The sequence below is a fragment of the Phodopus roborovskii genome, unplaced genomic scaffold (genome assembly GCF_943737965.1).
Source record: "Phodopus roborovskii unplaced genomic scaffold, PHOROB, whole genome shotgun sequence".
Lineage (NCBI taxonomy): Eukaryota > Metazoa > Chordata > Mammalia > Rodentia > Cricetidae > Phodopus > Phodopus roborovskii.
In genome coordinates, this window is record NW_026125295.1 from 7249626 (window position 1) to 7263230 (window position 13605).

General features: G+C 48.2%; 1 protein-coding gene across 1 annotated transcript in view; it reads left to right on the plus strand.

Annotated features, from left to right (window-relative positions):
- The first annotated feature begins 2236 nt into the window (after positions 1-2236).
- Dlec1 (DLEC1 cilia and flagella associated protein) overlaps positions 2237-13605 on the plus strand; it is a 45468-nt gene continuing 34099 nt past the window's right edge. The window contains exons 1-3 of the mRNA XM_051202267.1: positions 2237-2647; positions 5810-5960; positions 12959-13069. Of these exons, the coding sequence (XP_051058224.1) occupies positions 2237-2647; positions 5810-5960; positions 12959-13069 (673 nt within the window). The remainder of the gene's footprint in view (positions 2648-5809; positions 5961-12958; positions 13070-13605) is intronic.

A 13605-nucleotide genomic window follows, 5' to 3' on the forward strand; every position in this document is an offset into this window, starting at 1 on the left:
TCCAGTCGGAACCTGGAATGTGTGTAGGAGATTGGACAGATGGCCTGTCTGCCCATGTTCCTTCTGCTCTGAAGCTACCCTTACTGCACATCCCAGTCAGCACTAGAGCAGGGAGTTAAAGAGGAGGCCTACCATGGTCCTGGAGATGGACTCAGGATATTTGGGCAAATACTTCCACGGTCCCAGTTGCCTGGAAGGCAGGCATGGGCATTTCACCTGGCTGGGTTAGCTCTTCACCTGCAGGGAAGCGTAGTGAGAGACAGTCACAGACTGACCCTTTCAGTGCATGACTTCACACGCACGCACACACACACAGGCTCACACGCACATACACACACATGCATGCACACACACGCTCACACACACACATTCACACACGCACACACACATGCTCACACACACGCACGCTCACACACACGCACACTCACACACACGCACGCTCACACACATGCTCACACGCACATTCACACATGCACACACGCACACGTGCATGCACACACACACAAACGCACGCTCGTGTGCGTGCGCACACACTCACACACACATGCTCACACGCACATACACACATTTACACACGCACACATGCTCACACGCACATACACACACATGCTCACACACATACACACACACATTCACACATGCACACACACATGCATGCTCACACACACATACACACACATGCTCACACGCACATACACACATTCACACACGACACACGCACACACACGCATGCTCACACACACATACACACACATACACACATGCGCATGCACACACGCATACACACATACACACACAAATGCGAATGCATGCTCACATGCACGCACGAACACACACACACTCTGCTTTTCCCACTCTCTGAGGTAAGGAACTGCCAATACAGGGCACATACACACATGTAGGCAAGACACCCATACACATAAAATACACCTTAGTCTTCGTTTTTATTTTTGTTTTTGACACTATATAATACTGCCTGGTGTAGAACTTGCTATGTACATCAGGCTGGCCTCAAACTCACAGAAATCCCCCTGTCTCTGCCCTCTGAGTGCTGGGTTTAAAGGCATGGACCATCACACCCAGCTAGACCTCATGCCTTGTATTGGCCGGGGTTCTCTAGAGGGAGGACACCAGTACAATGTGTACAAATTACAAATGAGGCCAGGCAGTGAGATGCCCACCTGTGACCCCAGCACTCGGGAGGCAGAGGCAGGCGGGTCTCTGAGTTCAAGGGCAGCCTGGTCTACAGAGCGAGTTCCAGGATAGGTGTCAAAGCTGCTCAGAGACACCCTGTCTGGAAAAAAACAAAATAAATAAATAAATTACAAAGGGGGCTACTAGACTGGCTCACACAACAGTGGCCTTCACCTTGGAGCTGGTTGCTCCCTTAGGCTGGACGCCTCAGCAGCCCTAGCCGGGCTGTGAAGCAGGAAAGACTCCTGGAAAGCCACAGCCCAGGTCTCTAGAGTGACCCCCAAGGTGGCCTGAGCTTCAGAAAAGAAAAGACCCTGACTCAAAGCAAAAGCAAAGACAACAAACTGGTTTTTAAGAACCAATATGTGTGAAGAACTTCTGAGCAGGTTTAAGAAAGGATGGAGTCATGCCCCGCCACAGAGAGAGAGAGAGAGAGAGAGAGAGAGAGAGAGAGAGAGAGAGAGAGAGAAGAGAAGAGAAGAGGAGAGGAGAGGATGGAGGCACTTTGGTAGTAAGAAACACGGCTTTGCAGCCAAACCGGCATGAATCCTTCTGTCCATTAAACTTCATAATAAACTCACCTGTAGGAAGGGCGATGCTGGGACCCAAGAGGTGGCCCATCCTTTAAGAGCACATGTAGTTCTCTGGCAGAGGACCAGAGGTCATTTTCCCAGAACCGTGTCAGGGGATCTCACAATTACCTATCACTCCAGATCCCGGAGATCTGACGCCCTCCCTGCACCGGCAACTGCATTCACGTGCACACAGACACACGGAGACACACAAAGTAAAAATACATTCTTCCCGAGAAAAGAATAAAAGTGATGTTAGGGGCACAGTAGCACACACCTGTGTCCAGCTCGCGAAAAGCTGAGGGGGAGGCGGGAGGCTGCTGAGTTTGAGGCCAGCCTAGAACACCTAGCTAGACGTTAGAAATGCAAGCCTTTGCGATGACGACACGGATGACGTTCTCCGGGAGCAGACGGAAGGGGCGGAGCCGGAAGCAGAAGTGGGACGCGGAGTCTGCAGCGTCTCCGTTGCCATGGAGCCGGGGAGCTTGGAAGAGCAGCGATCTGCAGTTTCCCCGGGCGATACATCCCTAGAGACCTTGTGGGAGTCCACCCCGCACCCGGCCGACTCCAGCACCCCAAACTTGCTCACCAGAAAATCCTTCTTGCGGTCCTGGAGCACCTTCACCGATGGTTGCCAGTTCGGCTTCCCCACGCGGTCCCTCCGCGCCGGGTTCCCTGCGCTCCCGCCGATCCCGGAGCCGCAGATGCTGCGTCTGCGCCCCGCCTCGCGGCGCTCGCAGGACATCTCACACCTGCTTGCCCGCGTCTTCCGAAACTTGTACACCGCCCAGGTGATCGGAAAAGACTTGAGTGACAGTTTGATCAACGCCCGCGGCAGTGAGGATGCGCGCCACGAGGAGTTTGTGGACCAGCTGCAGCAGGTACATAGCGGGTACGGACTCCAGGGTATGCTCAGGGTGCGGCGCGGGATGCTGTCCAAACTCTACACATACGAGTAAAAGTGGCATCTCCAACTCCGTTCTCTGCGCGCGCGCGCGCGCGCACACACACACACACACACGTCTTGTGTTGCAAATATAAATGAAACGAGCGACTGGGCACACCGCTCGACGGTTTGTTCCTTGGGGGTGATGGAATCCAATCACCCTCCTCCCTTGGGGTGACTCACCACAAACATGGCAGAGGCATTCTTGCCCATATTTTCGGATCTCTAGGTCAGCAACGTGGTTTTCTCTTCTGCACTGGGGACAAAACAGTCTTCCTCGATGAGCCTGCCCTTGCCACCGGCCCACAGTTGAGGACTCTCCCTTATGGAAACCTCTCGGTCCTTTTCCTTCTCCACTCCTTTCTGTCCTTTCCTTGCCCCTTACACGACATGACCCCAACTTCATTAATTCCTTGTCGGACCATTGATTAACTACCTACTGCGTGCCGTGCTTAGTCTCAGGCAGTGAGAATTCAGTAACCCCGAATCCATCACAAGTGACTTACACCTGGTGAGATGGCTGCGCAGGCGCAAGTGCTTCCTGCTGAGCTGTGACACGCCCCCTCCCTCCCCCCCCCATGGCAGGGAGTGGGAATCAGGAGTTCAATAGCCCAGTGGTGGCACCTCATTCCATCCTTCCCCAGTCTGTCTGTTTGTTTGTTTACACCCGGTCTTCTGTGATCTTGGAGGGAGGGGGAGGGAGGGAGGGGAGGAGAGGAAGGGGAGAGGGAGGGAGGACAGAGAACTCCCTCTGGGGGGGGGGGGGCTCACAGTTCAACAGTTCCCTGTTCTCAGTTCTGTGATGGCTGTGGAGCTCTGCAGTTACTGCTTAGTTACTGCTGTGGAGAGACACGGCTCTACCCACAGAGACAACTCTAATCTGATTGTTTCAAGCACTGGTCTCTCCATCTGAGGTCTCCTCACAGGCTCGGCGGCTGTTGGTCTTTCCCATTTCTGGCTGCAGAAATGCTGTATTGTGTGTTGACTAGCAGAAATGTTGTGTTGTGTGTTGACTAGCAGAAATGCTGTATTGTGTGTTGACTAGCAGAAATGCTGTAGTGTGCAGAAATGCTGTATTGTGTGTTGACTAGCAGAAATGCTGTATTGTGTGTTGACTAGCAGAAATGCTGTATTGTGTGTTGACTAGCAGAAATGCTGTAGTGTGTGTTGACTAGCAGAAATGCTGTGTTGTGTGTTGACTAGCAGAAATGCTGTAGTGTGTGTTGACTAGCAGAAATGCTTTATTGTGTGTTGACTAGCACACGCTTGCAATACTTCCTCCAGCTCTATCCCTGCCCCTGCCACTTCAGGCATTTCTTTCTTTCTTAACTTCTGTATGCCTTAGATTTTTTCATATGTAATGGGAGGGAAGGGCAATGCTAGGAATGGTGGCACACACTTTTAACCCCAGCTCTTGGAAGGCAAAAGCAGGCGGACCTCTGTGAGTTCAAGGTCAGCCTGGTCTATATAGAGAGTTCTAGTCCATATCCAGGGCTACAATAGTGAGACAAAAAAACAAACAAACAAACAAAAACCCTCCATAATGACAAAATCTACTCTGTATTTGTTTTCAGGATTAAGTGAGCCAGTTCAGTAAAGAATCATTAACTGATGGCTTTGGGTAGGACTCTGACTCTTGCATCCAAGAATTAGGATCTGGGCTTTCTGGAATGTCCAAGGAATGGGACAGCCAACTTGTTAAGCACAGTATTTTATGTTCAAGGCTGCTCTGGCTACTGCTTTGTCAGAGGAGGCTTCCTGACCACAAGAAGATTTAGCCACCATCTCCTAGCCTCCACTGTGTACCCATTTATCTACTTTGAAAGAATGGCTAGAGCTGAGGAGATGGATCGGAGAGTCAAGGCATTTGCTGCTGAAGCTGACGACCTGAGTTTTCTTCCCCAAGATCCACAGAGGGGGAGAACTCAGTCCCATACGTTGTTCTCTGCCATCCATACATAGGCTCACAATAGCATACGTGCACTCGCCGATAGATAACCAAATAGATAAGGCAAATAAGAATGACTAAACAGACATCTCTGAGTCCTAGAAAAGCAATGAGGAGTGCTCTCCCCATTTGCTACTCTCTTAGTGCCCTGTGAATACTTTGCCTCCAGTCTCACGAATACGGATAAGGAGCTTGGCTGATCGGCTTGCCAATTTAACTAGTCCTGAAGCATATGCCAGGGCAACCATGTTGGACTCTGGGGTTTGCTAGGGTAAAAAAAAAAAAAAAAAACCAAAACAAAGCGGTATTAAGTCACAGAAGGAGACAGGGACCCAGGAACTTGGAAAAGTCAGTAGATCGGGGCCTGGAGAGAAGGTTCCGTGGATGAGAGAGCTTGCAGCACCCACATAAAACACTGGGCATGGCCGAGTGTCCGCCTGTAACCCCACACTGTTGAGGGTGAAGGTGGGAATGGCCGTCAAGCCTGCTTCCAAGTTCAGTGACAGACCCTGTCTCAAGAGAATGTGGTGAAGGGGAAGAAACACACCCCCTAATATCTTCCTCTGGCTCCTGCGTATGTAGTCACCCACACACAAAGAAACAGGCGGCATTTAAAGGTGTTTATTTAATGTTTATGTATGTGTATGTGTGTGTTAACACATGAGGCAGGAGGGAATGGCTGATTCCCGTGGAGCTGGAGTATCAGGCAATTGCGAGCTGACTGGTGTGGGAACTGAACTCGGGTCCTCTGGAAGGTCACCTGTTAGCAGCAGAGCCCTCTCTGCGGTCTCCTGCCCTTCCAAAGATGCAGTATATCACCTGGGTATTATCTGGATAGCACATCGCCTGATCTTGTTTCTGTTAGGATCAAAATAGCCACAGCTTTATGTATACTAGATGTGGAAGCTACAAAGATATGCCGCCTCAGGTGAGTCCTTTCCAATGGGATAAGAGGCCGGCACTAGGGGAAGTCCGCTGCCTATGTGTGATGGAGCTCGAGAGCAGGGCCCTTCCTGAGTTGAGACAGAGTGCCAAGCTTGACTCTTACTGACCACACTGTGAAACTGTGTCTAATGTCGAAGGTCATAGGGTGGTGCCAAGATGTGGGCTCTCATCAGATTCCTGTGCATTTTGATGCACATCCGCCAGGTTCGAGAGATCTATAAACAGCGTCTGGATGAAGTCACCATGTTGGAGAGGCATATCATCCAGGCCCGTGCACGGGATCTTGCAGAAACAGTACATGCCACCAAACAGAACAGACTACATGTCCTGGAGACCCCTATCAAGCTGCCCCCAGGTAGGTGTGAAGCCTCTGCTTTTCCAGCTGATGGCATTGAACTACATCCACTCCCTTGCCCACCCTTCCCTGAACATGGGGAGCAAGTTACAGGCATGACAGTCAGTCAGTACGAAAGCAGGGTGTTTGGACTCTCCAGAAGAGCGGTGGTCCACAAGGCCAGCAGTTAACTCTCCAAGCCAGGGACTTAGCATTGGTGTGACGCTGGTTCCTGGCCCACAGGTCCCACTTAGATTCCAGCTTCCTCTCCATGGCTTCCTCTCCCTCCTCTGACCTTTTATGCCAGGCTTTCCCGGTAGGTTAGGCTGGCTTGCCGGTGACCCCAGGAATTTGCCTGCCTCCACCTCCCACCACACAGGAACCCAGCTGTGATCAGACATCATCTGGCTTCTCATCCTTCTGCTAGTGATTCATTTTCTTTTATTTCATATATTTTATATATAATTTTAATTTTTTAGAAATTTATTTTTATTTATGTATTTATTATATATACAGTGTTCTGTCTGCCAGAAGAGGGCACCAGATCTCATTACAGGTGATTGTAAGCTACCATGTGGTTGCTGGGAATTGAACTCAGGACCTCTGGAAGAGCAGCCAGTGCTCTTAACCTCTGAGCCACCTCTCCAGCCCCGCGTTTTCTTTTATTTCAAAAGTGGTAGAGGAAAAAAGAGCCTAGACCATCCTTACAGAGGTCCATCTGGTCCCTGCATGTCAGGGCAGGGCAGCCAACCCCAGGACATCGTTAACTGGTGACAGAGACACCCCCCCAACTGTTTTTGTTCTATCAGATACAAAGCAGGCTTTCCCCACCCACTAACACAATTGTGTCCAGGTCGAGGAGCCTTTAAAAGGTCAGAACTCTATAGGGTGACTTACCTGCTCATGCTGGTTACCGGTCCGGTCCACACTAGCTTGTGGAGATTGGAATAACCAGCCACTTGCAGTGCTGTGCTCAGGAGCCTGGGGGACAGTGAAGGAAGTCCAGACTTCCCAGAAGGAAGAAGGCCATCTTCAGGGCCAGCAAAAGATTTTTACAGGTCCAGGTCTGATATGGAAAGATACCCTTCAGTGATCTGATAAAGAAACTGCCTTGGTGAGGGTTGGGGAGGTGGTGTGGATGCACGGATCAAGACTCACAGGACTAGGCTCAAAATAGGTTATTATAACTTTATTTGGGGAGGAGTCACATAAGAAACAGATGGCCACTGCAAGTTCCTGCTCCAAGGATCCACCCAGGCTACCCTCGGTGACCTGACCAGAAGTGTGTGTGTGTGTGTGTGTGTGAGAGAGAGAGAGAGAGAGAGAGAGAGAGCTAGCTTTCCCAACCCCATCATGTCCACACCTGTGACCATGCCCAAATGGGCGTGGTCAGTGCTACAGGTGTGGGCGGGCGGGGTGGATGCTCTAACCACTCAGTGATTACAGCATGCACTGTTTTTGCTGAGGATCTGAGTGCAGTTCCCAGCACCCATCAGGCAACTCACAACTGCCTGTAACTCTAGTGCCAGAGGAGCTGATGCCTCTGGCTTCTCCAGCACGTGCTCTTCCCATCCTGACCTCCAGCCCCCCGGAGGCCTGAGGAGAAGGGAGGAAGATCCTTCTCGACATCACATGGCCATCACCAAAGTCCTTAAGAACGAGGCTGGATTGTGTTCCCTTGGCACTGCCATTATTCCCTACCAAAGTCATCCCTGTCAAGGGGGTCAGGGACTTCACTGTCAAAGTGTGTCTTCCCCCTTGGTCCCATCAGAAAACGCCCCGAGGGAGTTCTGGAAGGAGAGCCTCCAGAAGCAGCAGCTTGCAGGTGATTGACTTCCAATTATGTATATGTGCGTGTCTGTATGGGTATATACACATGACTGCAGGAGCCTTCAGAAGCCAGAAGAGAGTATCAGCTCCCCAGCAGCTGGTTTCAGGCAGTTTGTGAGCCACCAGATGCAACCCTCTGCACGAGCGGCGAGCCATGCCCTCTGTGCATTTTGGAGCTGCCATCAGACGGTTTATTGAGAAACTTCTGCTTCCCCTGGCCTCCTCTTCCTTAGCCTGTAATATCCCGTGCTCGGCCCCCTTCCCTTCCCTCCGCTGTGCTAGGAGTGGCTTCTGCTTCGGGCTCTGTAACGAGTACTGTTTTTCTGCCTGCCGCCTCTGGTCTTGTCATGCTGCCGCACCAGCCCCAAATAACACACAGAAACTCTGTATTTGATTCAATGCTGTTGGCCCTGTTACTTGTTTCTTATCGGCTAGCTCTGCCTTAATTATTAACCCATTTCTGCTGATCTATGTATTTCTCTTACCGGGGAGCTGGCGGCATACTGCTTTCTTCAGACTCTCCATCTTGACTCCTCCTTACTACTTCCTATTTCCTCCTTGTCTCCTAGTCCCTCCTATCTTCCTTTCCTATTGGCCAACAGTGCTTTATTATTAACCAGTATGAGAAACATACAGAATGACCTCTCCCATCATCTCCTCTTTTCTGTCTAAATAAAAAGAAGGGTTTTAACCTTAACATAGCAAAATATATTATACAACAGTTATCAAGTAAGACTCACAGTTAACAATATTTAGTCCATTAACATTTAGCAAGATTTGAAGAAAATATTTTATCTTCTATTCTATCTTTGTGTGTCTAAAGTCTAAGTAACAAATCTTTAATCCTAACTAATGAAAACTATAACCATAACTACCTGTCTTTAACTCCTTCAAAGACCACAGAAGGATAATATATAAGCTCTAGAAATGACAGAGACAACTCACTGCCTGGTCACCCGAAGTTCTTTTGTAATCTTCCATCTTCAGCCCATAGGCCATAGTGTGTCTGGCAGACTCTTCAGCAATGCAGGAAACTTTAAACTGTCTTCTTGTATTCACAGTTTGTCAGTCACTTTTCTCTGTGTCCTGCATACTGTCTCGCAGACTCTTCCATGAAGCAGGAATTCTGTAGCAATGTCCATCTTGAATCAGCAGTCACTTTTCTGTGGATCCTGCATGTCCAGTTTATACAGCATAAAGTCAAACAGTCCAGACAAGAGCAGTATCTTGTCCAAATGGCTAGTCTTGCCATATTGGAAGTAAACTCCATAATGAGTTTCTTCAATGTCCATCTTCATCTTCCTTTCTGATGCAGGTGGTGTTGCCAGGAACAATTATGTCTCATTGTCAAGAAAAACCCTAAACCATTTTAAATGCCATATTCTGTAGGTCTTTGAAAGGTTTGAAGAATGTCTATCTATCTCAAATACATCTCTGTTTATCTTGAAAACCTAACTAACTTAACTCTAAGCTTTGACTATCATAGGTAATTATCTATAATCTGTACTACATTATACATTACATTTCTAAATGAGCTATATAAACACAATACCTAAACAAAAGGAGAAATATATACATCACAAAATTGACCTTAAATTGTATCAATAAATGAAAATCCATTCCAAAACAAAGTATTCATATCTATACCATAATTCCCTTTTTACCTTTAAAAAGAATTGGCTGTGATCATTAACCATTTATAACCAAGTCCATTTAAATGAAAACAAACATTTATAAACAATATTTGGGAATTTGGGCGTCGTTCTTTCCAAACTACTTCCTGCTGACAGGGGGCGCTGTCATGGGGGATCCTGAGAAGACGCAGAAATCCTGGCTGTAATCTGTAAGTCTGTTTTATTTAAGTTGTTTTGAATGTTGGATCATCAGGAACTCTGTTTTAGGGGGTCTGGCTTGCTCAAACCACATTAGTCTGGAAGGAATCCACAGCTTTTTAATTTCTGTGGAAACAAAAATAGAAATCCTTTTTCCCAGTAACTTGTCCTTGAACTTAAATGTTGGAGTCAAAGCATTTTTAAAATATATAAATTGAATTAATCTAGCAGCATTTCCTTTATTAGTTGTTGTTATTTTTTCAGCAGTCAAACAATGTAGAGACAACATAATAGCATACAGTAACCAGATTTTCTCTGAGCTTTTTATCTTTTTTTTTTATATGCCTATGTATTTTTTTAAAACTCACTGTAAACTTTTAGCACATTTTCTTAATGTGAATCTGTCTTTACTGTAAATCTTTATCTTTTTCTGGCCATGAGTCTTTATCTGTTAAACAACAACACTGTTAAAATGAAAGTCATAGCTGTGTCAGCCGCGGTTTACCAAAGATGGTGGCGGGTACTTTTACCGCCAGCACGGAAAGCTGTGCTCACCGCCTTGGACAGCGCTGCCACCCAGAAAGCATGCTGCCTGCTTGGAGATGTGGTCACTGCCATTGCCATCTCTCATACACACCAATAAATTGTTAGCAGAGTTATTTAAAAGCTGTGCTGTTTTTTGCCACTTATGCTGAGTCAGGAATCTTCCCTTAAAGGAGCCGCGCAAATATCTGCTTGTCTCTCACAAAACAGAGTCCAACCGAGAAAAATGCTGTTACCAAGAAACCTTGCTTATCTCTGTTCTTTTGTTTCTAAAACCCTTTTTTAAGCTTTTGTTAAATTTTAAGTGGAAGTTCTTATTAACCACGTGGGCGCCATTTGTAACGAGTACGGTTTTTCTGCCTGCCACCGCTGGTCTTGTCCCACCGCCACGCCACCAGCCCCAAATAATACGCAGAGACTCTGTATTTGATACAATACTGTTGGCCCGGTTACTTGTTTCATATTGGCTAGCTCTATCATAATTATTAACCCATTTTTGTTGATCTATGTATTTCTCTTACCGGGGAGCCGGCGGCATACTGCTTTCTCCAGACTCTCCATCTTGACTCCTCCTTACTACTTCCTATTTCCTCCTTGTCTCCTAGTCCCTCCTATCTTCCTTTCCTATTGGCCAACAGTGCTTTATTATTAACCAATATGAGAAACATATACAGAATGACATCTCCCATCAGGGCTCTGCTGGTTAACTTTAGGCCAAACCTTGGGATCCTTGTCAGCACCCACGAGGACAGAAGCAGGTGTCCCTTCATCACGGGATGCTGGGGATTGGCCCCATGGCTTTATGCCAGGAAATTACTCTTCCAACTGAGCTATGTCTCCAACCCCCAAAGGAACTTCTAATACAGCACAAGAAGGCCCCAGGCATACCTAGCATTATAGATTGTTTAAACACGGACTGTAGCACCAAGGGCGAGCTCTCCCTTAAGACATGGACTTCGTGTGGTGGCGATACATCTGTTTTCTGTGGAGGATGCCAGAATTGGGGAAGGCTACACATGCACAGGGGCAGAGGGACATGGGAACTGTCAGGCCTTCTCAATTTGAGTTCCCAATTTCTAACTACTCTAAAGTACAAATCTGATGAGATGGCCCAGCAGGGTAAAGGCACTTGTTGCCAAGACTCACAACTAGAGTTCGATCCTGGGACCCATGTAATAGAAGGAGATCAGCCGATTCCTGCCGCTTGTCCTCTGACCTCTACATATACACCGTGGCACCTACATGCAACCCCAACACTCAATACACAAACAAATGTAATCAAAATACAGTGAAAGTCCATTTTCCACCTTCCTTTTTTTGTTTGTTTGTTTGTTTTGAGACAGGATTTCTCTGTAGCTGTGTAGCCCTGGCTGTCCTGGAACTCACTCACTCTGAAGACCAAGCTGGCCTTGAACTCACAGAGATCCACCTGTCTCTTGCCTCCCGAGTGCTGGGATCAAAGGCGAGCACCACCACCCAGCAAAAGTCCCTTCTCACATCTCCCAGAGGTCACCTCATTTGCCATCTGTTTCTAGTGAATGTTTCTAGACAAGAGTATTATAGTACATGTAAATTATATATGCATGTGCGTTTGCTGTTATTTCTTGGCTCATCGACCAGAAACACCAACTTCCACTCCAGTAATGACTTTCTCTAAAGTGCCAGTAGGACAGTGGGAGTTAACTGTATTTATTGCCCGCTGGCTTCCGAGATGAAGGGACAAGGAAGCTCCTCTCTGTTGGTGGCCAGGGCTCACTCTGCATGCACATCTCAAACTCTTAGCTGCCAGCAGAGCCACAGGTAAAGAGGAGCATTCGGTTGAGGCAAGAAGCAGAGGGAATGTCTAGCAGCTCCGAACTCTCCCTCAGTGCGAGCCACAGGCACACACTGCTTTCCTAGTAGTGAAACAACCCGAGACCCCTGCCTACTTCAAGCTGCACATACACCCCACTTCAAACGGTGCAAAAAATTCTTTCCACAACAATAATTCCCAGCTGGGTGGTAGTGGCGCTCGCCTTTAATCCCAGCACTCGGGAGGCATAGGCAGGCAGATCTCTGTGAGTTTGAGGCCAGCCTGGTCTACAAAGCCATACTGAAAAACTGGAAAAAACAAAACAAAAACCCCCCAATAATTCCCCTGTTGCCATACATGCCTTGGAACATGTACAAGAACTAACAGCTGCCTGTGCCAGTTTTGGATGCATGCATAGTATGGCAAACTGTCCTCCGAGGGAAACTTCTCTATGGACCACCACCTAATTATGTATAATTAGGCACACATACGGTGAAAATCAGACACTTCGTGGGAAAGGACATTCACACTAGAGAAAAGCTTGCATAATCCAGATCTATCAACAAAAACAGACCCACTCACAGGACCAGCTAGCCACCAACTCTTCCCACTGGACCTCAGAAACAGAAGTCCCAAACAATAGCAGAGCCACTTGGGCACTCTAGGGCAAGTAGTCCTCGGAGTGTGTGCCGTGTACTGTCTCTTTAAATAGAAATTGTTGCTGCTTTGCTATTTGTGTGTACTTTTCCAGCTGTTTTCATGGAAACCCAGAGCTGGGGCTGATGGTAGCATCAACCACCCTTTGTCTTATGCCATTGCAGACTCCACATAGAGTAGTTAATCTCAATAACCCAGTGCACAGCTTTGCCCAGGTGTGGGCCTCCACCGAGTGGCTGGGAAACCTTTGGCCACAGCTCTGAGAATTTGCTTGGGAAGTGGAGGCCCGGAGCACAGAGGCCTCAGCTCAGCATCTCCTCCCTGGGTCTGGCCTAAACGCCCCTGTCCTGTTCCCTTCTCTGCAGTGAAGACAGTCTTCCGGTGGTGTATAGACAACGAGTTGCTGCAAAAACATCGCTTAATCTGCGTAGAGGATTACTACAATGATCCCATGCCATTTTGCTCAGCGCCCAAAGGTATGTGCCCTCAGACACCCTGGTAGGGTGCAGGGACATCCGGAGGTAGCTGCAGTGGCTTCCCGAGGTAGCTGTAGGGGCATCCCCCGCAGGGGCATCCCCCAGTAACAGATCCACCTCATCCACCCGTGTTATTCCCTCATGATTGAATGTGACTGGTGTCATCTGAGCTGTCTTTTCTTCACTACTCAATGCTTTCAAGGCAGAAGTTACATCTCTCCCACGTGGGTTCGACACCCTTGCTGGCTGCCCAGCCCCTAGAAATCCAGAAATGTCTAGATGTAGTTGAATGAGCCCACAAAGGGAGGAGCTGAAGACTCGGTTAAGCAAATGAGCAAATAACTGATGCGGGCACAGTGGACCAAGGTCTTCTCCACTCAGGAACAGAGCAGCTTTTTCAAATATGGAGAATAGAGAGGATGGGCTAGGGGGCAGACGGCGAGGGAGGGGAAGACGTGTGTGTGTGTGTGTGTGTGTGTGTGTGTGTGTGTGATTGCATCCTTGCTAACGACAGAAGTCTCCGTCTAGCCTTGGGG